Source organism: Phodopus roborovskii, unplaced genomic scaffold (genome assembly GCF_943737965.1).
Source record: "Phodopus roborovskii unplaced genomic scaffold, PHOROB, whole genome shotgun sequence".
Taxonomy (NCBI): Eukaryota; Metazoa; Chordata; class Mammalia; order Rodentia; family Cricetidae; genus Phodopus; species Phodopus roborovskii.
The window spans coordinates 928,541-953,560 of NW_026126588.1; the positions used below are offsets into that span (position 1 = coordinate 928,541).

General features: G+C 50.7%; 2 protein-coding genes across 2 annotated transcripts; both read right to left on the reverse strand.

Moving 5' to 3' along the window:
* Positions 1-2,335: 2,335 nt before the first annotated feature.
* Positions 2,336-9,541, reverse strand: Treml1 (triggering receptor expressed on myeloid cells like 1). Its single transcript, XM_051204420.1, has 6 exons — positions 9,448-9,541; positions 8,962-9,294; positions 4,400-4,532; positions 3,829-3,914; positions 3,376-3,428; positions 2,336-2,886 (listed from the first exon to the last, which is right to left on the reverse strand). The coding sequence occupies exons 1-6, from the start codon at positions 9,491-9,493 to the stop codon at positions 2,581-2,583; spliced, it is 957 nt and encodes a 318-aa protein (XP_051060377.1). The 5' UTR covers positions 9,494-9,541; the 3' UTR covers positions 2,336-2,580.
* Positions 9,542-16,676: 7,135 nt separating this feature from the next.
* Positions 16,677-20,875, reverse strand: Trem2 (triggering receptor expressed on myeloid cells 2). The gene is made up of 5 exons (XM_051204354.1): positions 20,671-20,875; positions 18,412-18,762; positions 17,835-17,925; positions 17,044-17,237; positions 16,677-16,933 (listed from the first exon to the last, which is right to left on the reverse strand). The coding sequence occupies exons 1-5, from the start codon at positions 20,708-20,710 to the stop codon at positions 16,917-16,919; spliced, it is 693 nt and encodes a 230-aa protein (XP_051060311.1). The 5' UTR covers positions 20,711-20,875; the 3' UTR covers positions 16,677-16,916.
* Positions 20,876-25,020: the final 4,145 nt, after the last annotated feature.

Genomic DNA, 25,020 nt, shown 5'->3' on the forward strand with positions numbered 1-25,020 from the left:
ATTCCCCCACCCCACCCCATCCCTCCATTCCCCCACCCCACCCCATCCCTCCATTCCCCCACCCCCCCACCCCATCCCTCCATTCCCCCACCCCACCCCATCCCTCCATTCCCCCACCCCCACCCCATCCCTCCATTCCCCCACCTCACCCCCATCCCTCCATTCCCCCACCCCCACCCCACCCCCATCCCTCCATTCCCCCACACACACACTTTCCTGCCTTCTCCTCACCCACTGTGTCCCAGCCTCCTCCTTCACGTTCCTTTACGTTTCCAAGTACCGACTTTTTAAGTAGCTAGCTGTGTTTGTGATCTGGGTACTGTGAACAAGGCTGGAATTTTCAGACAGTGGCTATGGTGGTCCGTCTTATGATTTTCCACTGTGCTCTGTATCTTTTACAAACTGTACTGAGGATTTTGAAGCTTGGTTCTTGCTCAGGCTAGTAGAATGCACAAGGCGGTCAGAATGCTGGGCCCCTAGCTCCCAGTCAGCCCCCCAGTCACAAAGGAAGCAGCAAGCATACTATCGTGTACTGTGTTGCTAGGGGGTACTCATTCACATGTATGTGCCGGTGTGTGCATGCATACAGAGGCCTGGGATTGACATAAAAAACCACCTTCCATCATCCTTCCACCGTATTCATCGGAGGCTCACCAACATGGCTAGCCTTGATAGCCAGCTGGCTCTGAGGATCCTGTCTCCACCTTCTAAGCCTGGAATTACACGGGGATGCCGTGCCATCCAGCATGGGCTCTGAGGTTCCAAACACTAATCCTCATGCTTGCATGGCAAATGCTTGTGCACGGAGCCATTTCTCCTGAGATCACAGCTTGAGATGCTCAGGGCAGCTAACATAGCCTACTGCCATTGGCTCTCTTCTGAGGTGCCTAGGTCAAACTTATGGCTCTTTTTATCTGTACCCTGTCATTGTCACGGTACTGGAGCCCCAAGCCTTCATCCCCCCTCCATTGAATCTCTTGTCCCAGTAAGAGCAAATCTTTTCCAGTCAGTTTCAGAAGAAATTCCTCAGGAACATTAGACATCCTTCTACTTCCAGCCCACGCTCCCCTTTCACTTACACTTGACTGTAGCCACGCCCCTCATCCCTCTGTGGTACCTTTTCTTCACTGGGCTCTTCCCAGGGCAAACAGAGCAGCTATGTGGCTGCCTACCTGGGAACCCCAGCTTTGGTGAGACTAGCCTCTGAGAAGCTCTTTCATTCCCCAGTGGCTTGAAGATGCTGTGTGCCCCCTGAGTGGGAATGCGGTGGGTTTCCGTCCTGTATGCCTTCCTGTTTCTTTCTGGTTTTAACTCCCACCCTGCCTCTGTCCTGAGTCTCCGTTAACTTATCAGTAACTGCCCACTTCCCCAACCCCACCTCGCACCCTTCATACCTGACAACCCACCAAGTCCTGTCATTGATCACAGGTCACTGCTCAAAAGGTATAGAGCAGAAGAGCTTCCTAGACTCAAGGATGAATCTGCACCTTCCGGCATCATAAGGGGGGCAGGAAGTAATTTGAAGCAAGACCTTCTGATCCCGCTGTCCTTCAGTGGTCTGACCAGAGGAGAAGCCACTTCCCCACTGGCAATGCAGGCTCAGGACCACTCTTTCTAGTTCATAAACCAGGTGACTGGTGAAACAGGCTTTGTCTCGTCCACTCAACCATTGGGGCTAGGGAAAATGCTGGATCCATAAATGATATTTGCTGTGTAAACCTGAGGACTTGAGTTCAATTTCTCAACATCCAGATAAAAACGCTGGGCGCCACAGCAGGTGCCAGTAATCCAAGCTCCGAGAAGGTAGAAATATGAGGATCCTTGGGACTCTATGGTCAACTAGCCCAGAGTCACTCAAAGACCTTTTCCCAAAAAGTAAGGAGAGTACCATTGACCTCTGGGTGCATACATACACACATGCACACTCATACACACACACACTCATACACAATGCATACTCACTCACATGCACACTCACACACATGTACACTCAAAACGCATATGCACACTCACATACACGTGTCGCACACACGTGCATACTCACACACACACACACACACGCGGGCTCACATACACATTTGTTGTGGGAATTCTTTCAGACAATAGTCTTGAGGTACTAGCCCCTTCAGGGTGTAGTCTCAGAGGTCACGTGCAGACTGGGAACGAGCTGACACTCTCTTGGGGGAGGTCAGAACCTCAATGGTACTCTACCTTACTTTGTCATTTGTGAGTGATTCCCCAATAAATGCCTGACTCCCCTTTATCTGGGCTTTCGTGGACTCTATTACAATTGTCCATCCATCACACACACGCACACACACACACACACACAGAGTTCACACATCATCAGGGTTTATTTAGCCTAGTACGTAATGGCAGCAGAACCAGAACCAAGAAGTGGCGGGCAGAGTTCTTCTCCAAACACCTCAATCACATCTGAGCACCACTTCCCATGTGCACCAAGCCGAGATCCTAAGCGGGGTCCCCAAGCCACCATTTGCTCACATACCCTGGGTGTGTTGGATAGCTACAGAGAATGCCCCAAGGGTGATCCCGGGAGTACAAAGGGAGGTGTATTAGTTAGCTGGGTGGGGGTTCACTGTTGGGAGATTCCCCAGAGGCCTCACGGGAGGCCCCTTCGCCTTTGTCCCCTCCTGGGAAGACCACTGTGGCATAAGTCGCAGGCTTGGGTAGCACCAGAACCTTAGGAGGCAGAGGGGGCTGTAGGGGCGGGGCTGGGGGTTTCCTTGTTGGAGGATCAAGAGGGAAGCCTGGGTAGGTGGTGTCAAAGGCAGGCGGTGAGTCTAGCCTCACATATGGTATGTCGGTGGGCAGCCCGGCAGCCAGTCCTGAGTCACTGCTGTGGTGGGCTGCCGAGGAGGGTTCCTGGAATAAAAGCAGGTAAATCACACAAAAGCACTCTCCAGAGTTCCCTCTGATGGGAACCCAGAGGCCGGATGGACCTGCTACAACAATCCCAGTGTGTCAAAGGACATTCCATTGGCCAGGGATGGTGGTGCGTGCCACACACACACACACACACACACACAGAGTCCCAGAACTTGAGTTCAAGTTCAGCCTGGTCTACATAGTGAGTTCCAGGCTGGACAGGACTACCTAGTGAGATCCTGCCCAAAAAACAAAACAACGACAACAAAATCCTGGGAGTCATGGCGCACACTTCTAACCCCAGCACTCGGGGGAAAAAGAGGCAAGTGGATCTCCTTGAGGCCAGCCTGGTTTACATAGTAAGTTGTAGGCCAGCCCCCAGGTATTCCCAGATAGACAGGCGAGGGTCTGGAGTATAATGGGCCTGTCTTTTCTCCACCTACCCAGTCGTGTGGTGGGTGAGGGGAATCTGCAGAGGTCTCTTACCATGCCTGAAGCTCCACTGCACTGGGACCGGCCGCAGACACCAAACCTGCTCCCTGGCAACAGAGCACAGCAGTGCTGTTGCTTATAGTGTGGCTCCAAGCATCCCAACGTCTCCAAAAGCTTTGTTAGTGCAGACTCACTTCCCTCTCTCTAAGCCCGAGCCCTCCACCCACAAGCCCGCCTTGTCCCTGCCGCCCTCTGCTTCTCTGGCTGCCTCAACCCTAAGCCTCCCCCTGGAGCTCTTTCCTTCTTCCAATCCTTCCCCTCCAGTCACTGCTCCTCCCCGGGCCTGCCCTAGCCGGGCTGGCTTTCCTGATCGCCCGTCAGCCACTGGGATTCCAGCATGTAGGGACTCTGCTAAAGAATGGTGAGATTTTTCACGTGGGAAACACACCCAGTCTCCTGGCCTTGCCTTCAGAACTGAGCCACCAGAGGAGGTGGATGGCTCCATACCTTTCCTTCTGGCCATCACAGCAAACAGGACAACAGCAACCACCAGCAGGCCCAGCAGAAGTATGGCACCCCAGATCAGGGGCACACTGAAAGACAGAAAGGGACAGACTGGCTTAGCACTAAGCCCTGAGGGCAGCTGCCGGCCAAGAATTAGGCCCAGATCGGGGACAGGAGAGGCACATTTTCCTAATGTCTTTGTTGGAGATCTACCAGTGAAGGGGCAGATGGTGAAATGGGTAGGGGTCGGTCTCTCTGCTGACGAGAAGTTCTCCCCCACAGTGGAATGAGGTAGCAGTGTATTTGATTCGAGACGATTTTTAAAATTTGTGTGTGTAAGTGAGATCACATATGCACATGCGTGCAAATAACTCCATGGGCCTAAAGAGAGCTTCAGATCCCCTGGGGCTCGAGTTGGGAACTGCTGGAACAGGATTCTGCCCTCTGCACGAACAGATACTCTGGACTGCAGAGCCATCTCTCCAGCCCTCCATCTGGTTCCGTCCACAGCTCGAAACCTGTTGTATGTTTAGATCCCAGGTCCCCTGGCCTCCCACAGCGCAGTTTCCGGCACCTGTTCCCATGCCTTCGGAACTCGTGGGGACTAGCGCTCCCCGCAGGGTCCAGGGAGGGCTCCTTTGGCAGACTTCCGGTCCTATAGCTTTCCGTCTTTTCCTCTACTTCCTTCTCTTCTCCTGGGCCAGGAACTGAGCCAGAAGGAAACATGTGGTGAGGGTCTAGCCATCCTGGAGCAGCTTTCGTGGCCGGTCAAGGTCTGCCGAACTGAGACTAAGGAAAGTGAGACTCCCCAGGAGGGCAGGCAGACTGGGAACGCCCCATCCTTCATTCGTTGCCTTGGAGAATGGCTCCTACTCTGTACCTCTGCCTGGCTGTGAACCATTTCCCCCAGCCACCGCCCCCTGTGTTTCTTCCTCTCTGCCAGCTCCAGCCACACCCTAGAATGCCTGCAAATCTCTCACCATCACTGTATGCATGCTTGTATCACCTGCCCATCTCAAACAGATTACCTTGCGGTCAATCACAACACCAACCTTGCTCTTCAATGAGGGCTTCCTCCTATGTACCTGTAGCCCCCTGTGGCCCCATCTTCAGGCTGATTAGGAAGGATCCCATCCCAGGCTCTGCCCCTGAGCTTTGCAGGGGTTCTGGCTTAGCACTAATGGGAGGCAACACTCAGTGACTTTTTGAGAGCCTAACTAGTACCTAGACTCCAATGTGGTGAGGTTTCTGTCATTCCTATGGTGTATTCAGCTTTGGCTGCAGGACTGGGGAGGGTGTTGCTGGGGGCGGGGTTTGAGCTTTCAGAAGTCCATGCCATCCTCACTGTCCCCTCCTCTCTCTGCCTTGTGTCTGTGGATCAGGACATGAGCTCTCAGCCATTGATCCGGTGCCCGCCTGCCCGCCCACTGCCAAGCTCCCCACTGTGATGGTCATGTACCCTATCTGGAATTGTAAGCCCCCAATAAACTCTTTCTTCTGTAAGTTGGTGTCTCATCACACCAACAGAAAACTAACGAAGCTGCGCTCTGAAACTGAATGCTTGCCCGAGGGACAGGCCATCCCCTCCCTGGACACCATACTCTACCCACCTGCATCCCCTCCATGCAGCATCTGCCCCACTGCAGTGAGAGGGGCTCCAAGTACCTGCTCTCTCTTCCCCTCTCCCATCTTCCCAGCTAGATGCGTCTGGTCACAATCTGTCTTTTGCCGAGTTAGAGCCTGAAGTTTCCCCAGGCACGGTGGAACACACCATGGGAGGCAGAGGATCTTTTCAAGTTTAAGGCCTTCATGGTGTATGTTGTGAGTTCCAGGTTAGCCAAGGTCATGTAGACCGTGTCTCTACTGAGGTGTCTCAGTGGGTAAAGGGCCTACCATGGAAGCATGAAGCCCTGAACTTGGTTCCTAGTACTGTGTACAAGCCAGGAATAGAATGCATACCTGTGACCCCAGCACTAGGGACAGGAGCATCCCTGTAACTCACTGATCAGCCAGCCTAGCACAGATCTGGGTTCACTGAGAGACCTCGTCTCCAAGAATAAGGTGGGGAGTAAAACACCCATCACTGACCTTTGTCCTCCATGTATGCACATTTCTACACGAACATCTATAAAGACCACAGATGCATCAAAAAGAGCAAAAACATAAAACAAAACAAAACTCAGAGTTAGGAGACCTCAGCATGTCAAGGATGAGGAATCCTAAGGACTCATGTTAGCCGGCATCTACTTACTGTGTAGCCATGGGCCTGCAAGATGGCTCAGCAAGTAAAGGGGCTTACCACCATGACTGACGATGAGTTTCATCCCCAGAACCACATGGTGAAGGAGAGAATCAACTCTCACCAATTGTCCTCTGACTTCTACACATGCACAATGACATGCCCAGGCATACACACAATAAGAAATGAATGCAAAATTTTAAGTAATAGTTGTGGTTCGATAATGAGGGGACTTCAGTGACAATCCTCATAGATCCAGGAAAACCAAAGGAATGAGAAGGACTTTAATTTTGTCATCAGGGGATCAGATACAAGTTACAGCTCACCAAGATAAAAGCCACCAGCCAGCCATCTCCAGAATTCTCCTTGCAGGGCAGTTTTTTTTTTTTTTTTTTTTTTTTTGAGCACCAGAATTTTAAATTAATTTTATATTATTTATTTTATGTGTGCATGCTTTGCCTGCATATGTGTGTACACTATGTGTGTGCCTGGCGCCCAAGGAGGCCAGAAGAGGACATCAGATCCCCTGAAACTGGAGTTTTAGGAGGCTGTGAGAACTGGAGTTTTAGGAGGCTGTGAGCTGGTGTGTGGGTGCTGGGAATCGAACCCAGGTCCTGGAAGAGCAGCCAGTGCTTTTAACCACTAAGCCACCTCTCCAGACTGCTAGCACCCTATTTTAAATTACATTTTTACTTTAATAAATGCCTAGAAAGATGTGATCTATGAGAATAAAACCTGAAAAGCAATGTGCTTTTGAAATTAAGATTTCTCAGGGAGTTAAACATTAATGCACTTAATAATAATGGATAAATAGCAGGTTTAAATATTTTAAAATTTTTAATTTAAATTTTTTTTTTGGAAATCCCCTCTCCCCAATTTAAAACTGAGTGGAATCAGGCACAGCATTATACACCCATAATCCCTATATTCAGCTGAGGCAAGAGGATCATGAGTTTGAGGCCAACCTAGGCTACATAAATGGGTCCCAGACGAGTCTGGGCTACAGTGTGAGATTTCTGAAAAAGCAAACAAATCCTGAATAAGTTAAAGTCCAATCCAGGAACCACAGGATCCCATCTATAGGTCAGGCCCTCACTTAACGCTCAGGGAAGACTCAAACTCTGTTAAGATAAACTTTAAATTGTCAAAGGAAGGCAGGGCTGAGGAAATAGCTCAGTGAGCAAGCATGAGGTCTTGAGTTCAAATCCCCAATACTCATGTAAAAATTCTGTGAAACTGTGCTGGGGACTAGAGATAGACAAATCCCTACCTGGCCAGCCAGTCTATCCAAAACAATGAGCGAGAGACCCCGTCTCAAAGTAATACCGAGGAGAATGACAGAACTGGACATCCTATGGGACTGTATAGGTGGTACATGTGCACACACTCGACACACTTGTGTATATACAATACACCCACACACACATTCATGTATATACAATACACCCACGCACCCGTGTATATACATACAATATACCCACACACTCGTGTATATACAATACACCCACCCACACATTCATGTATATATAATACACCCACACACCCGTGTATATACATACAATATACCCACACACTCGTGTATATACAATACACCCACACACACATTCATGTGTATGTAATACACCCACACACCCGTGTATATACATACAATATACCCACACACTCGTGTATATACAATACACCCACCCACACATTCATGTATATGTAATACACCCACACACCCGTGTATATACAATACACCCACACATTCATGTATATATAATACACCCACACATTCATGTATATATCATACACCCACACACTCATGTATATATAATACACCCACACACTCGTGTATATACAATACACCCACACACTCGTGTATATACAATACACCCACACATTCATGTATATGTAATACACCCACACATTCATGTATATATAATACACCCACACATTCATGTATATATAATACACCCACACACCCGTGTATATACAATACACCCACGCACCTGTATATACAATACACCCACACACTCGTGTATATACAATACACCCACACACACATTCATGTATATATAATACACCCACACACCTGTGTATATACAATACACCCACACACACATTCATGTATATATAATACACCCACACACCCGTGTATATACAATACACCCACACACTCGTGTATATACAATACACCCACACATTCATGTATATATAATACACCCACACATTCATGTATATATAATACACCCACACATTCATGTATATATAATACACCCACACACCCGTGTATATACAATACACCCACACACCTGTATATACAATACACCCACACACTCGTGTATATACAATATACCCACCCACACATTCATGTATATATAATACACCCACCCACACATTCATGTATATATAATACACCCACGCACCTGTGTATATACAATACACCCACACATTCATGTATATATAATACACCCACACACCCGTGTATATACATACAATATACCCACGCACTCGTGTATATACAATACACCCACACACCCGTGTATATACAATACACCCACACACCTGTATATATTCAATAACCCACGCACTTGTGTATATTCATGTACTTGTGTATGTACAATACACCCACACACTCATACACACACACACACACAGGAAGGCTCAAAAATTAATTTCTGTTAATGCGCTTGAAATCCACTTACAGTAAAAGAAAGATACAGCGATGCTATGACAGGAAGCCACTGTGAGGGAAAGGATAGGGGCTGCCCGCGAAACAGCTTATCTTCAGCTTCCCGAACAGTTCCGTTGCCACTCAGTCCCACACAGCTGTCAAAAAAGATACCTCACCCCAATGCTCGCTACCTCAAGTCCCCAAGAGTGCCGGCCACAGGTCATCTTCTGAGGACACTCACCTTGGGGGAGCACCAGCAGGGAGACCCGATGCAGGGTCTGGGGCCCCGCGGCTCCCTCCACCACGCAGCCATACTCCCCGGTGTCCTCCTCCTGCAGGGTCACCATAGCCACCTGCAGGAGCCCCCCACCCAGATCAGTGAGGAATATGCGCCCACTTCCTGGGTATCTTCGGTCCACAGCTGAGGTCACCAGTGGCCGGCAGGCTTCCTGCGAGAACCGGCACCACACCTTCCGTGCCCTCACATCCTGGAGCCTGTAGTGACACTGCACCTGAATGGATGACCCCACGGGTGCCTGTAGCACCTCGGGATGGCTGGCAGCTGAGCCCTGACCTGGGGAAGGAAGAGAGGTGGGAGAAAGGGCTGGACAGAAGCAGCCATGGTTCCCAGCCCACCCCCTGGCGTAGAGACGTGGGGATGGGGGCAGCTATGGCGTCTGTGGTGCTTACGGCTGGGGGAGGAGATGTGGCCCCATCTGCGCCTTACCTGCCAGTCCCAGGAGCAGCAGCAGCAGCAGCAGGTAGCAGCCCATGGCCTGGCAGATGTAAGTTCTGAGTGGCCTCCTCGGGGACACTCAGGCCCCTGGGGGCAGGAAACATCTGTCTCATACGGTCGTCACGTGGACTCTGCAGTAACCACAGGGACCGACAGTCAGACTGGTGGGAATCTCCAGGGCTGGGGACAGGGAGATTCTCCAGCTTGCTTGGCTCAGGGCTCAGAGACTCTGAGAGACTGGTAGGTGTGTGTGTATGAGAGAGGTTGGAAGAAGGGGGCCTGACTCCCGCCAAAGGAGAGGACCCAGCTCCGGGAGGGCAGGGGAAATAAGGATAATCTCCAGAAACCGCTATAAAGAAGAAAAGTAAGGTCCCTCCATGTGGCCGAGGCCATCTGATTCTCAAGTCTTTATGAATGGCACCCCAATCCTGGCTCCACACGCACATGCCACCCCAGCTCCCAGGAGAAGTTCACTCCATCACTGCAACCTCTTGGCTGCCTGTGTCCTGACTAGACTCTCCAGAGCCTTTGTTTCAAACCTTCCCTCCCCAGTTCCGGGGAACGTGATTCCCTTCAGTGTGGGCACATCATAATCCCCCCTGCTGTATGTAACCCCATCATAGCTGCACGAGCCTTGCTTCTTAGAAATTCTTTCTGTTTTCATAACTGTTCTTTCCTATTGTTTGTCTCTTTGTCCATTGTATTCTGGCTTCTAGAAACCTCTGCGTGTGATTTTTTTCATCCCCTCTATTATCTTTTTGTCATTTTCCTTTTGGAGACAAGGTCTCATGTAGCCCAGGCTGACCTCAAGTTTGATATGTAGCCAAGGGTGGTCTTGATCTTCTAATCCTCTCCGTCTCCCTAGTGCTGGATTTTCAGACTTCTGTCATCACCTGGTTTCTGTGGTGATGGGGATGGAACTCACGGCTTCACGCAGAGCACAGTAGGCAAGCACTCTACCAACTGAGCCACACCCCCAGCCCTTTCCTGTTTTCATTCTTTGTTTTAAAAAGAGATTTCTGTTTAAGCGTGTGTTCTGCCTTTATGTAAGTGCACTGAGTGTGTGTGTGTGTGTGTGTGTGTGTGTGTACAGTACTTCTAGAGACCAGAAGAGGACGCCTAAACCCCTGGAACTGGAGTTACAGATGGTTATAAACTGCCATGTGGGTTCTGGAAACTGAGCCTGGGTCTCTGCAAGAGCAGAAATGCTCTTAACCATGTGCCATCTCCCCAACCCCATTCTTCTTGATATTTTTAACTCACAAGTTCTCTTTCTTATTTTTCAAGCATTATTATTATTCTTCAAGCCGATTACTCTGTTTCCATGAATGCCGTGTTCTCCATGAATATTCCCGCCTGTTCACATGGTCTGACAGTGTGAGCACACACTCAAGTGGACTGAGCAGTGATCGTTCCCCAGGACTAGAGACTGCGGGGCGCAGAGATCCGGCTGCTTCACTTTCCTTCCTAAGCGCCCGCACGCCAGAACAATGGTCTTCCTCTGTCTCTGCCTCTCTACAGAGGGAGGCGAGTCTGTGAGCCTGTACATTACTTTTCTTATTGCTATGACAGAATCATCTGAAGGGTGGAAAGGTTTACTGGCGATGTTGGTCTGTTTGATAGCAAAGGCACAACAGGAGAATGAGGTGCTCGCCACACCGTGGAGGCAGACAGGAGGGAAAGACGGATTTAGAAGCAGGGCCCAACTTCTGTGACTCTTAAAGATTCTGTATGTCCCAGCACCCCCTGCTGTGACCCCTAAAGATTCCCTAACACCCCCCCCCCGCAGCTGTGAACTATGGATTCATACCCCAGCACCCCCTGCTGTGACCCCTAAAGATTCCCTAACCGCCCCCTGCAGCTGTGAACTATGGATTCATACCCCAGCACCACCTGCTGTGACCCCTAAAGATTCCCTAACCGCCCCCCCTGCAGCTGTGAACTATGGATTCCAAATCCCCAAGCACCACCTGATGTGAACCCTAAAGATTCCCTAACCGCCCCCCTGCAGCTGTGAACTGTGGATTCCAAATCCCCAAGCACCACCTGATGTGAACCCTAAAGATTCCCTAATCGCCCCCTGCAGCTGTGAACTATGGATTCCATACCCCAAGCAGCCCCTGTTGTGAACCCTAAAGTTTCCCTACACTCCACACACTCCTGCTGGAACTATGTGAGCCTGTGTGGGGCATTTCAAAACCCTAGCTCTTACATGTTTCTTGAATTGTGAGTCCACTTGGGGGCTCTTTAGATTCAGACTCACTGCCTGCCGAGGAAGCAACTGGTCCCAAAATTGCCCTGGGGAGTTGGGCTCTGGGGAACCAGACAGGACACGGAGAATCTGTCAGAACTAGAGCCACATGTAGGGACGGACGTATTGCCCTGGTGTGGAAGATGAGCTTCAGAGAAGGGTGGGAAGACCTTCTTCCTTCTGTCACTGTCAGTTCCTCCCCTCCCCCTCCCCCTCCGTCCCTCAGCTCCTCTTCTTCCTCCCTTCCTCCCCTCCCCCTCCCCCTCCCTCCCTCAGCTCCTCTTCTTCCTCCCTTCCTCCCTCCCCCTCCCCCTCCCTCCCTCAGCTCCTCTTCTTCCTCCCTTCCTCCCCTCCCCTGCCTATAACCCCTCTGGTAGGAATGAGGATATTCTAAAGAGACACTAGCACCCCATCTTTCAGCTATCAGACCATAGAGACAATGGACTCCCATGAAATAAGAGTTGCCCCGAAGCTCATGCTGGAGGAAAGAAAAGCCTGAAGCTCCAGTGCCATCTCTTGGAGGGGAATTGGTTTCCCAGGGAGAGACTTCACACAGTTACAATTGTCAGATTACCTTGCCAGACGAGGATGGTGGGCAGGATGCCACCAGCTGAGGTGCGTTGCCCAAGCCTCTCCCCTCTATTCAAGCCCAAAGCTCACGTTAAGACCCGGAAGAGGATGCTGGGGTGAAGGCTCTGCAGATAAGTGTGAAGGCGGGAGTCTGGGGCCTCAAGACCCCATCTCAGTGTCACTCCAGGTGAGGCAGCCCACCTGTAAGTCCATCCCTGGAAGACAGGGCCAGGGGTCCCCAGAGCAAAGTGGCTAGAGAGACTAGCCCTGTCATTGGGTGTGGTTAGAGACCTTGCCTCAATGAATGAAGTGGAAGCCATCAAGGATGGTCTTGGTTTTTTGTTTTTGTTTTTTGTTTTTCTTTTCTTTATTTTTGGAGATAGTCTCACTTTGTAGCTCTGGCTGACTTGGAACTCTCTCTGTAAACCAAGCTGGCCTTGAACTCAGAGAACACTGAGCTTCCTGCCTCTGCCTCTCTTTAAAGGCACTAAAGGTATATGCTACCAGCCCAGCAAGGATGATTGCTGGCATCAACCTTGAGTCTAGAGTCTCCACATGTACAAATGTGTACACACACACACACACACACACACACACACACACACACACACACACACACACATTTCATGTGTGTCTACACAAGAAAAATAGAGGGAAAAAAGATATTGACCTTGGGAGATCACTGGACTTGTTCCGTCTCCAGCGTGGCCACACTGGATTCACTTCCTTTCTCTGTATCTTTTTAATTGACTTAATGTGGAGCCAGGCTCTAACCTCAGTAAAGTGTCTGTTCTCCCTCCCTCCTCCTCCTTTCTTCCTTCCAGACACAGTTTGTTGATACCTAGAAGCACCCGGAGCCCCCAGTACCTTAAACCGAGCCTAGTAGAAGGGGTGGTAGTTTGAATGTAATTGGCCCCCATATGCTCACAGGGAGTGGCGCTATTATAAGCCCTGGCTTTGTTGGAGTGGGTTTGGCTTTGTTAGAGGAAATGCATGCGTCACTGTGGGGGCGGGCTTTGAGGTCTCCTTTACTCAGGATACTGCCCAATGTCCCAGATGACTCCCTATTGCCTGTAGTAGAACTCTGGGCTCCTTCTCCAGCACCATGTCTGCCAGCACGGTACTAGACTGCCTGCCATGATGATAGTAGATTGAGCCTCTGAAACTGTAAGCCACCCTGATTAAATGTTTTCCTTCATAAGAGTTGCTGTGGTCATGGTGTCTCTGCACAGCAGCAGAAACCCTAAGTCTCATATATTTGGATGTTGGGTTCCCACTTGGTGGACTATTTAGGAAGGTGTCTTAGTCACTGATCTATTGCTGTGAAGAGACACCATGACCTCAGCAACTCTTATAAAAGGGAGCATTTGATTGGAGGGTTAGTCCATTATCATCATGGCAGAAAACAGATAGGTATGGAACTGGAGAAGTAGCTGAGAGCTTTACACCCTGGCCAGCAGGCAGAGAGGGAGGGAGGGAGGGAGGGAGGGAGAGGAGAGGAGAGGAGAGGAGAGAGAGAGAGAGAGAGAGAGAGAGAGAGAGAGAGAGAGAGAGAGAGAGAGTCTGGTGCGGGTTTTTGAAATCTCAAAGCCCATCCTCAGTAACACACCACCTCCAATAACACAAGTATTCTAACAAAGCCATACCTCTTCCAAAGGCCACACTTCCTAACCCTCCCCCAAATAGTTCACCCCCTGATGACGATGAGCCTATGTGGGCCATTCTCTTTCACAGAAGGATAAGAAACTGTGGCCTTCTTGGAGAATTTGTGTCCCTGTGAGTGGGCTTTGAGGTTTCAAAAGCCCACACCAGGCCTCCTAGTCTCTTTCTTTCTTTCTCTCTCTGTCATCGTGGATCAGATCTCAAATTAAGTCCACAGCTACTGTCCCAGACCACGCTCCCCACCATGGACTTGCCCTCTGAAATGTTTCCTTCTCTAAGCTGCCTTGGTCATGGTGTTTCCTCACAGTGACATAATAATAGTAACTAGTACAGCAATTCTCCAGCCCCATGTGAAGTTGGGGAGGGTTGGTGGACTAACTAATGGCTTGACTAATCTTTTTACTATCAGCCAGCCTGTCATGGGTTGAGGAACCGAGGCTGAAGCCCGGGATCTATCTACTGTTCTGTCCGTGGTGATCCACAGCCCAAAGCAAGGCATCTCCATGATCCCTCGAACCCAGGGTGGGCAGCTTAGACATGAAAGAGCAGGCAAGGAGTGAAGACCAAACTCCAAGAGGAGAGCGGCCACTATGCCGCAGTGCCGGACATGTCACCAGGAGCTTCCCAGGCCCACTTCAGAGCCTGGAGCTCAGGGTGCAGGCAGCTGGAAAGGGATTGGCCAGACTGTGGACTGGATCGTGGGGATGAGGCAATGGCTTTAGGACACAATGAGGCAGTTGGAGAGGCCCAAAAGCAGGCTGACCCAGAATCTCAGAGCTCCAGGCCAGGCTCATTGAAGTGGTCTAAGTGGGAATGCACAAGGCGGGGTTGGAACCGTGTGGAGTGAGGCTGGAGAGCACATACCATGATGGACTTTAACCATTATTGCAAGCTCATGTTAGAAGGTAAAGCATGCGCATGTCATCCCGGCCACAAGGGCTGCTGGGTGTCCATTTCTCAGGCCTGGTAGAAAGCTTGGGTCTGTGGCTAGCCTAATCCCTCCCCATCTGGGTCCATCAGAGCGTTTCTACCCCACTCTCCCTTACTCTCTTCCTACCCCACTCATCCACGGTGTTGGGTGTGTGTTTGTGTTGGATGCTTTCAACGGTCAACTTGACACAACCCAGAATCATCTGGGAAGAGATTCCAAAAGGATTGTCTAGATGAAGATGGACTGTGGGTATGTCTGCATGGATGTCCGTGGGCATGTCTGGTGCATATCCAGGGGCATGTCTACCTATGGGCATGAATGGGGTGATGTCTGGGGATGTTCTGCGAGCATGTCTATCTGTGGCATGTCTAGGGAGATTGTTTTGACTGTTAACAGAGGTGGGAGGATTCAGCCTGAACTCAGACAGCATTGTTCCCTGGACTGGGAGGAGGAAAGCTAACTGAGCAAGCTGGCAGAATGGATGCATTTGTTCCCCTCTGCTTTTAACTGAAGATGTAATATGATGAGTTGCTTGAGTCTGCCTCAACTTTCCCAAATCGACGGACTATGACTTGAAATAATAAGCTAAACAAGTCCTTTCCTACCTCTGTTGCTTTTGGTCAGGATGTGTTATCACAGCAGCAGAAATGCTAAAGAGATGGGCACAGCCCTGGACGGTCCCTTGGCCTCACTCTCTTTCTGCTCACAATGTATGTCCTAGCTTCCTTCAGGCGTTCCCTTGGCCACCTCACCAGCTCCTCCTCTCCCTAGAACAAGACCGCTAATGTGGAATCTGCGCTGTAACTGAGGCTCGGATCATGCTCAGAACAACGCGCACTTATTGACAAACACACCAGCAGGAGACACTTGGACTTCCAGGCTCCGTCTCTGGGCCTCCTTATCATCTCAGTGCACCCAGGGGTGTGGATTCTGTTCCCAGCCCAGACCCTGTTGCTCAGCCTTTGTCGTTCCTCCAGAGGGGAAGTTGCAGATGGAAACCCAGCTCTGGGAGATGAGAGGATGAGTCATTGGGTGGGCGGCCCCGAGTGGCCGAGGTGGCAGTGGAGAGGAAGGAGCCTGGGGCTGGGAGGGCAACAACAAGAGGAGAGTAGAAAGATGGCCAGCTATCCCACAGAATGGTGGGTGATCAAATTTAGGGAAGCGAGGATGAAAAGATTGATCTGATTGGAGCCAATGAGATGGAAGACACGGTACCCGCAATGTTATGGGTACTTAACTGTCATGTTGACTCAATCTAGAACCAGCAAAGTTAGTCTCAAAGAGGGGGTTGTCTAGATGGAGTTGGCACACAGCCATAATGAGGGGGCTGTCTAGATTACATGTTGGTGGATGTGGGAAGACCCAGCCCACTGAGGGTAGCATCATTCCCTAGGCAGGGCTCCTGTACTGTGTAAGTGGTAACAGTAACAGGGAGGCTGAGCACAAGTCTGTATCCATTCCCTGTCTGCCCTTGCCTGTGGATGTGCTGTGGTGAGCTGTTTGAAATTCCTGCTGCCTCAACTTCCCTTCTGGGATGAGGTGTAATCTGGGATTATGATCTAAAATCAACCCTTTCTCCCCTAAACTGATTTTGGCCAGCATTTAACCACAGCAACAGAAATGGCGCTCAGACGGTGGCTTTGGACCCCAGGCCTCTCATCCAGATGCATAATCCTGCCCTGGGAATTATCTCAGTGGTGAGCTCATGCCTACCATGCACAAGATGCATGAGTTTAGTCCCAGCACCGAGAAGTGGAGGACCTTTGTGAGTCACAGGGCCATCTAGAAAGAGTGGATAATCCCGAGTTAGTGTGTGAGAGGGTTTAATGCCCACAGCCCAGAAGTTGACAGGTGACCTCCCAGCTCTCTTCCACACTCAGTGCACACATACACACATGTAATTGCTTCCAGGAGAGGCACACTTTAGGCAGAAGTGGCCTCTGAAGCCAGAGTAGCAGCAGCAGAAGTCTTGGTGGCAGAGGAGAGAGTATGCAAGCTGGATGACTGTGGGTGGATTCATCTGGGCTTCTCCAGCGTGGAGTTCTCTCAAGCATCTCTGGGTCCTGCAACAGACAGGGCTCAATCCCTTCCTTCCCTGCCTGGCTCACACAGGGCCCAGTCCCTTCCATTGCTGCCCTGCTCGTGCCTAACATCCCCAGTTTGTCCCACTCACCAGTCAGGATCTGAAGCTGGTGCCCAGCATCATGGCCGCAGTTCAGCCCATTGGCCACAGGTGACCCCAGCTTCTGCCTACCCCTGACCACAGCCCAGAGGATGCCGGCTGTAAGAAGCTTGCTGAAGAGGACACAGGCCAGGAGGAAGAGGAGGATGGAAGTGGGTGGGAAGGAGATGTCTCCTGATTGGCTCCTTGGAAAGAGAAAGCAGAATAGAGAAGGTAGAAAGATGGCAGAATAGAGGTGATCTTCTAGATGAAACCCACCCTTGGAGATGGAATAGAGAGGAACCAGGAGTTCCTAGGGGCTTCGGTGACAGGGAAGGGACTTTGTGGTGCTCAGAGTCAGTTTTAGGATCTGCTGAGTGCACAAAACATAAAACACGTGCTCAGGGATTGTAAAACACAGTTCTGTATTAGCACATAGGAATGGATGGACCTGCACACATGCTCTGGGGCTGCAGAACACTTCTGAAGCATTCAGAATGGGTCCTGGTTCTTCTGAATAAGCAGAGACCTAGGGCTCTTGGTTTTAACCTACAGTCCTGAGACTTCTTGCTGAACTGCAGGGGGCTGTGGGAGCTGCCCTTTCAGAATCTTGGAGTGGTACTTTTGGAAATGGTCACAAAGGACTCCAGTTTCTTAAGCTCTAAGCCCAGTAACATCACTGTGCTAGTGGGTGGGAGGGTACTTACACAAGACCACACCTGGGCCTTCAATGACCAACATGTTGGTCCTGGGACCTCCATCCCCAGTCACTGCCAGAAGTCTGACGGGGACCATCACTGTACCTAGAGGTGCTGTGTTCCACTTGAGCTCTCTCAAAACTCTCTGATTCCTCGGGGACCCATAGATCTCCAACATCTTGGTCATCTAGAGGGTCTGTGAGAGACAAGCCATGAGAACACTGTTCCTTTAGGCCACTGCCTGTTGGGGAGGACCATATAACTCAGGAAGTAAAGGAAACTACAAGGCTCAGGAATCTCATGAAACTTAACAAGATTTATACACATATCCCAAGCCATTACAGACATGGGGAGAGGAGACTCAAACCAGGACCAGCTGCCTACAAGTTGTTCAGGAAGCTCCAGGGATTCAGGGAGCTCCAGGGAGGCAGGGAGCTCCAGGGATGCAGGGATGGGCTTTTCAGTGATGCAGCTGCTTCACTGAATAAGCCCTCACCCATGCACCTACAAGTAGCCCCAGTAAACTTACTAGTTCACTGAGCTAGACCTGGGTGGAACCTTTGCTTGGATCTGTTGCTAGTGGCTAGTTGGGGACAGACATTTGCTTATGTCTCCCAGGAAAAGTCACACAACAATGAGACTTGGTCCAAGGACCAGCCAAAGGTGCAGCCACTGTACTCACCTGCCAGAACCTCCACCAGGACTTTCTGAAGGACATCAGCCTCTTGGCCTCGGAGGCTCTGACACTGGTAGAGGCCCGCGTCACTGGCTTGGAGGTTTCGCAGAGTGATGGTGAGGGTTCCAGCCAGGGTGTCATCCGTGATGACCGTGCTCCCGTTCCGTTTCCTCAGGAAGGCCAACAGCCACACATTGTGTGTGCTCACCACACGCTGGCAAGGGCCCTCCTCAGCCAGCTGGCGACACCAGGCCTTTCGTCTTCCCCAATACTTCAAGGAGTCATAAGTACATGACACCCGCAGCGACTGGCCAGCCACACCCTGAAGCACTGTTGTGTTGAGGGCTTGGGAAGACTCTGCAGAGGAGACTGCCATTTGTCACTTCATCCACCCACGAAGTCTTCACTGAGTGTCTGTCTACCAGGAGCATCAGACTATGCAGACAGGATCCTGTCCTTAAAGAGCTTAAGGTGTCTAGGGGGAAGGTGGGTTCTGGGATGCTTTCCAGATACCTTTGGAGGCAGGTGCAGGGATGCTGGGAACACAGGGACATGTGGTCATCAGAATAAGCTCTGGTCCTCAGATACCTTCCACTTTTTGTTGGAAACAGGATATCTTACCAGTGTGCAAGAGAGTAATGTTCATGGTCAAAGTGACGGACTCTAGAATCAAGGGGGCAAACTTCTGAGCTTGTGTGTGAGGGGTTTTATAGATCAAGTTAGCCTGTGGGAATATTGATCAGAGAGTATCTGGATTCAGCTCATTGGTGTGAGAAGATCCACCCTGAATATTCCAGCATCAAGGTCCCCAACAACAGCAAAAGGAGGGAAGGAACCTGGTAGCTACCCTCATCTCTCAGCTTCTTGACTAAGTACACAGTGTAGCAGCCACTTCCTGCTCCTGCCACCATATCCTTCCTTCCAGAATGAACCGTATGCCCTGGCACTGCAAGCCAAACAACCCTTTCTTTCATCGAGTCAGTTTTGTAAGATGTTTTATCATAGTAACACAACAGTAACTCGGAACTTCACAACAGAGACCAAGCCGGCCCGTGCACTTGTAAGGATCTGACCCGCTCTGCCTCCTGTGTCTCCATCCCTGAGAGACAGGTGCATGCCACTGCACCTGGCTTTTCTCATGGGTTCTGTGGGTCCAAACGCAGGCCCAAATGCAGTCAATTCAAGCAATCCATTGACTAAGCCCTGCCTTGTTCTTAAAACCCCTCTGGTTCTATTTTGGACATCTCCCCTCCGGTCATATGGGACCAGGATGTCTCTTTTCCGCTCTTCGTCTCAGGAGAGCGAGGTTCATGGATTCTTGGAGCTCGGCTGGTTCCCCAAGGGTCTGGGATAGCCGTCTCCCTTACCCTGCCTTGCTGCCCTCTCTTCTGCCATCCATACTGGGTGGCTGTCCCTTCCTACCGTTTAACTCTCAGCTTCCCTATTTCTGCGGCTCTGTCCCTCTTTTAGGAAGGACTTGTCTCAAAGCTATTTTGGGGGAGACACGAGGCTGCTATTTTGGGGATCCTCTTGGGGTAGGGTTGGTAGCATTTGAGAACCTGCCAAGTTGTGGCCGGGGCAGAGGGGCTGCACCTTGTCTCCAGCTATTACTGAGATGGGCACATGAACGGTGGGATCACAGAGCCGGTGGCCTGCCTTTTGGAATAGACCTCATGTGTGTGTTCACATCAGCCCCTCCATCCTTCTGCCTCCAGGCAGTCTAAGGTACCTTACATCTCCCTTCACTTTCAGGTGCTGTGGGGACAAGACCAGAGCAGCCTCTTCTCTCTCCTGAGTTTGTACAGGGCTCCTCAGCTGCAGGAGGCACCCAGCCCGCAGTGGGAGGAGGCAGCCTATCACAAGTGAGGATGCCTTCAGCATCCTCACCTCCTACCAAGGGCTGAGGTAAAATATGGGAGGGGCTTCAGGAGGATGCAAACCCCAACCCGAGTCTCTCCTTCCTTCCTTCTCCCGCATTCTGCCACTCCACTTAGACTTACGGGCTTCTTGAGTGTTTAAGGGCTCTTAGCAATTCTACAGCTGGCCTCCCTTACAACTCCTTCAGTGGCCAAGTCCAGCAGCCCCTTAACCCTCCCTACACATGGGGGTTAATCCTGGGGAGGATGGCGTGAAGAACATGGACCGGTAGGGAGGAAAGCAGAGCTAAGCAGGACACTTGAGCATGCAGGACTCCAGTTCCCTCCGTAACAGCCGCACCCCACCCGGTCACGTGCTCAAGGAGGCATTGTAGAGAGCAGGTCCCACCTGTGATCAGCAGCAGGAGAAACAGGTGGAGAGGCCCCATGGCGCCCTTCCTCAGCCAGCCGGAGAGGACGGACAGACGGACAGACGAGGGGAAGTCCCTTGTGCAAGATCTCTTCTTTCCCTCGAAGTGCAGAAAAGAGAGGGCCAAGCCAGTCAGGCGCAGCCCACAGGAACTGTGCTCTTGGATTGAGCAACAGTCAGGACTAGGGTAGGCACTATGATTCAAAGGCATGAGGGAGGAAGGGAAGGAGGTCTCCGCAGTGAGGCCCCCTGCGATGCTGGCCAGGGTGGCAGTCACCAGACAGGCTTTTACATTGTCCCATCTCCTTTGCAGAACCTCATCCAGAGGTTGCTATCCTCACACTGAAGCCAGGGTGTCTGCCATCCCCACCGGTCCCACCCCTCCTAGAGGACAGTTGCTTCTTACGAGGCTGGCATGTCACCAGTTCCTGCTCATGTCCCTAATGGGTAAGGCAGAAGCTAAGGACATAGATCAGAGCCAGACTTCCTGCTTGCTTGGTGTATGCTAAGGCCTCCAACCTGCTGTGCCTCATTTTGTGCATCTGTAAAATGGGACAATTGGTGATAAGCAAGTTTATCCGGGGCTTTCTTACAATCAAGGGTCCAGATGCACAGAAGCCCTCAGCAAGGGTTACTGTGTCGTCTATTACCTTCAGCAAGGGTAAACCGTGTCTATTACCCTCAGTAAGGGCCACTGTGTCTATTATTCCCGGGGGTGGGGAAATGGTCACGCTCTGAGTATGTTTTAGGAATCCCTGGGAGAAATGTAAACATGTATCCCTGCCTCATCAAGGACAAACCAAAGTAAGATTCCATCTAAATCCACCCTGGGAACTGAGGTGGTTTGGAGAGAGCAGCCCCGTTTCAGTTAGTGTCCATTGCTAGGAAGAGGCACCATGACCAACTCAACTACTGTAAGAAAAAGCGTTTAAGTGAGGACCTGCTTACTGCTTCAGTGTAGTCCATTATCATGGCGGGAATCATGGCCGTATGCAGGTAGACACTAGAGCAATAGCTCAGAGTTGCATCCTGACCTGTAGGCAGAGAGACAGACAGAGATAAGAGAGACAGAGAGAGAAAGAGAGAGAGAGAGCTGACAGACAGACAGACTGGGCTTGGCATGGGCTTTTGAGATCTCAAAGCTTACCCCAAGTGACACACTTCTCCACCCATATCCCACCTCCTAATCCTCCTAATCCTTTCAAATAGTGCCACTCCCCGGTGACTAAGCATTCAACTCTATGAGCCTACGGTGACATTCTTATTCCATCCATACTCACAAGCTCATATAGTTAAATATTTAGTCTCCAGTTGGTGGAATTGTTTGGGAAGGATGAGGAGGTGTGGCCTTGCTGGCAGAGGTGCCACTGGCAGGCTTGAAGGTTTCAAAAGCCCATGCCATTCCCAGTGAATTCTTTCTGCTTCCTGGTGCATCTCAAGATGTGAGCTCTCGGCTACTGCGCCAGCGCCATGCCTACCTGCTTTCATGCTCCCCACCATGACGGTCATGGGCTCTAACCCTCCGAAGTGCGAGGCCCAAATAAACTCTTCTTTAAGTTGCCTTGCTCATGATGTCTCATAACAACAGAAAAGTAACCAGCACCAAAGTCGATGGTGTGTGTGTGCGTGTGCGCGTGTGTGTGTGTGTGCGTGTGCAGGTGCCCTCCAAGGCCAGGGAAGGAGTTCATGATATGAGCACTTGTGAGCCTCTAGGATGGGTGTTGGGAACTGAACCTGGGTCCTCTACAAGAACAGCAAGTGCTCTTAACCACAGGACCATCTCTTCAGCTGATGAGTATTAGGCTTGCTTACAGAGCGTGAGCGAGGTGAGGGTGTTGGCAGGAGCATGTTGTCCCTGAAGCAGCTGCACTGGAAAGTCTCTATATAGTATGGATGATGGCTTCCCTGTGGTCACATGGGTGGACACCCCCCCCAGTCGACTTTCCTCAACCTGTACACTATAATACCTCCCCAAGACTCGTGCAGTTAGGGCAGAACTGCACACAGGTGGCTTGGAGGAGTGGCCGGCTACTCCGGTGAGCCTCCATCGACCCTTCCCATCCTCTCCTTCTATGAAGATGTCAGCAACCCCCAAGCCCAGTCATGATGGATTCTACAAGCAGACAAAGCCTATCTGATAAAGATGGCAGCTGTTTTGCTCAGCTGGGGGTGAGGCGGGGGTGGGGGGGAGAGCCACTTTTGTTTGCCCTCAGACCTCCTCCTCTGCAGACCTGAGTGCCCCCAGTGCACACACGTCCATGCAGTCTAGTCTTGAACTCCTGACCATCCAGGGGGACAGACCTGGCATTTCCTAGAGGTCTAGATGACAGGGGTCTACAGGTGGGGGTCCCCATGAAGGATGGTCCAGGCACAGGGTCCCGCATGTGCACAAAGATGGCTGTGAGTCAGGGATGGAGCTCAGGGAAGCCAGAGGTCCTGAGGAAGAGCCTGCAGGTGCATTATATGGCTTAGGTTCCGGCATAGTTCTCTCTCTGTTCTCATGATTGTGGCTGTTCATTCCTCCTGTGATGTGACCTGGAGGTGGGAACTCCTGGGGAGTAAAAGACAGTGCCACATAACAGGACACATAGCCCAGCATAGTTCTAATGCATGGAGTAGCCCTGAGTCACTGCACAGGAGTGTGTGTGTGTGTGTGTGTGTGTGTGTGTGTGTGTGTGTGTGTGTGTGTGCAGGCTAAAAGTGTCTTTCCTCAGAGACTATCCACCTTCTCTTTTGAGGCAGGGTCTCTCACCTGACATGAAATTCATTATTTGGGTTACATGGTCTGGTCATGAGCCCCAGGGAGTCATCTAGCCTACCCACCCAGAGCTGGGATTATAAATGAACACCGTCAAGCCTGGGCCTCACGATTGCATCTTACTTTAATGATTAAAGAGTTATGTTACATACTTTTATGTACAGTGGACAGCAACATGCTTAATGATGCATCCCTTCTGACCTAAGAGTGTGAGGACAGAAGATATTTTTAGCATATTAGCCCTTTTAAATGTAGTTATTCTATGAGTTTTGCAGTCAAGACCTATGCACCCACGTTGTGTTCCGTGTGTCCCTCACCATGCGTCTTATGAAACAATGGGAAAGGCGTGCAGGGTTTACACCTGCTCTTTGTGTAGGCGTTGGAGCTCGGGCCCTAATTCACAAGGACAGAGCCATCCCCCAGCCCCCACAGTGCCATACACATTTTATAGTTCTAAGAAAATGGGGATACAAACTAGTCAGCACAACATCTCTGCCTATTTTAGTCTCTAGTTCCCTCTACTCTCCACCCCCCCCCCCCGTGCTTTATCCGCTAAGGAAACCAGATGGTTTAGCCTGTAGAGTTTCCTACAGTGCAGAGCTGACTCATGCCCCCAATGTGCTCTCCAGCCCTGCCAGCCCCCCCCCCCCAATACTTCTTAAAGTGACCTAACTATGGAGGCTTCGCACATCTGGCTTGAGATCACTTCACAGGTGGGGGTGGGATCCCAGAGGCCTTCTTCTGTAGGAAGCAAAAGTTTGTTCTCAAGTCAGTTGGGGCTGAGGAAACAAATGCAGTCACCTCTGTGGGATAGGGCCTGCTCAGAAAAGCAGGCGATGCGGGCAGGTGAGATGGCTCAGTGGTTAGAGTGGTGGCTGTGTGAGCTCGGACGTCCTGAGTTCAACTCCTGGGACCCACAGGGAGGTAGAGACCACACACACACACACACACACACACACACACACACACACACACACACACACACACACACACACACCACATACATGGACAATAATAATAATAAGTAACTTTTTAAAAGTGACAATAACAGGCAGAAGAGCAGGCTGTGGTGCATACCCATAATCCCACCCTGGGGAGGTTGAGACATAGTGAGGCTTTATCTCAAAATAAAAGACAAAGGGGATGCTTCATTCTCTCATTTATAAACAGTTTTTGTTCTTGTTTGTGTTTGATCTTTTACAAAAGTGTACTGTTTTATTGGAACTCTTGTTATCAATTAATAATCTTTTAATTTTTTCACATAGGTCTAAATGAACAGCTTAAATGGATTTGACACATTTAAGTTCATTGCTGCAGGCCAGACTGGCCTCAAACTCAGATCCTCCTTCCTGTCTCTCGGTGCTGGGATTGAAGGCAGTGCCTTCTCTCCTGGCATTGTGGTTGTTGCTTTTGTTGCCATGGGAATCACTCAACCTTTGACCCTGGTTAGTTTCTGACTCCTTCTGGCTGATGTAAGCCCACCACTTCCCCGCCATCTAGCACGACAAAATGTCTTAGGCCTGTCCTGTCCACTTCTGTTGAGACTTGAGTCAGTCCATTTTGGGGAATGC

Bases quoted from the DNA above. Each gene is read 5' to 3' on its own strand.
- Treml1 (XM_051204420.1), bottom strand. From the start codon at position 9,493: ATGGGCTGCTACCTGCTGCTGCTGCTGCTGCTCCTGGGACTGGCAG. The intron at 9,295-9,447 runs GTAAGGCGCAGA...TTCCTTCCCCAG, and splicing joins GCTGCTCCTGGGACTGGCAG to GTCAGGGCTCAGCTGCCAGC. The intron at 3,915-4,399 runs GTGCCGGAAACT...TCTGTCTTTCAG, and splicing joins TTCCGAAGGCATGGGAACAG to TGTGCCCCTGATCTGGGGTG.
- Trem2 (XM_051204354.1), bottom strand. From the start codon at position 20,710: ATGGGGCCTCTCCACCTGTTTCTCCTGCTGCTGATCACAG. The intron at 17,926-18,411 runs GTGAGTACAGTG...TGTCTCTCACAG, and splicing joins CCTGGTGGAGGTTCTGGCAG to ACCCTCTAGATGACCAAGAT. The intron at 17,238-17,834 runs GTACAGTGATGG...TCTCTTTCCAAG, and splicing joins GTGGAACACAGCACCTCTAG to GAGCCAATCAGGAGACATCT.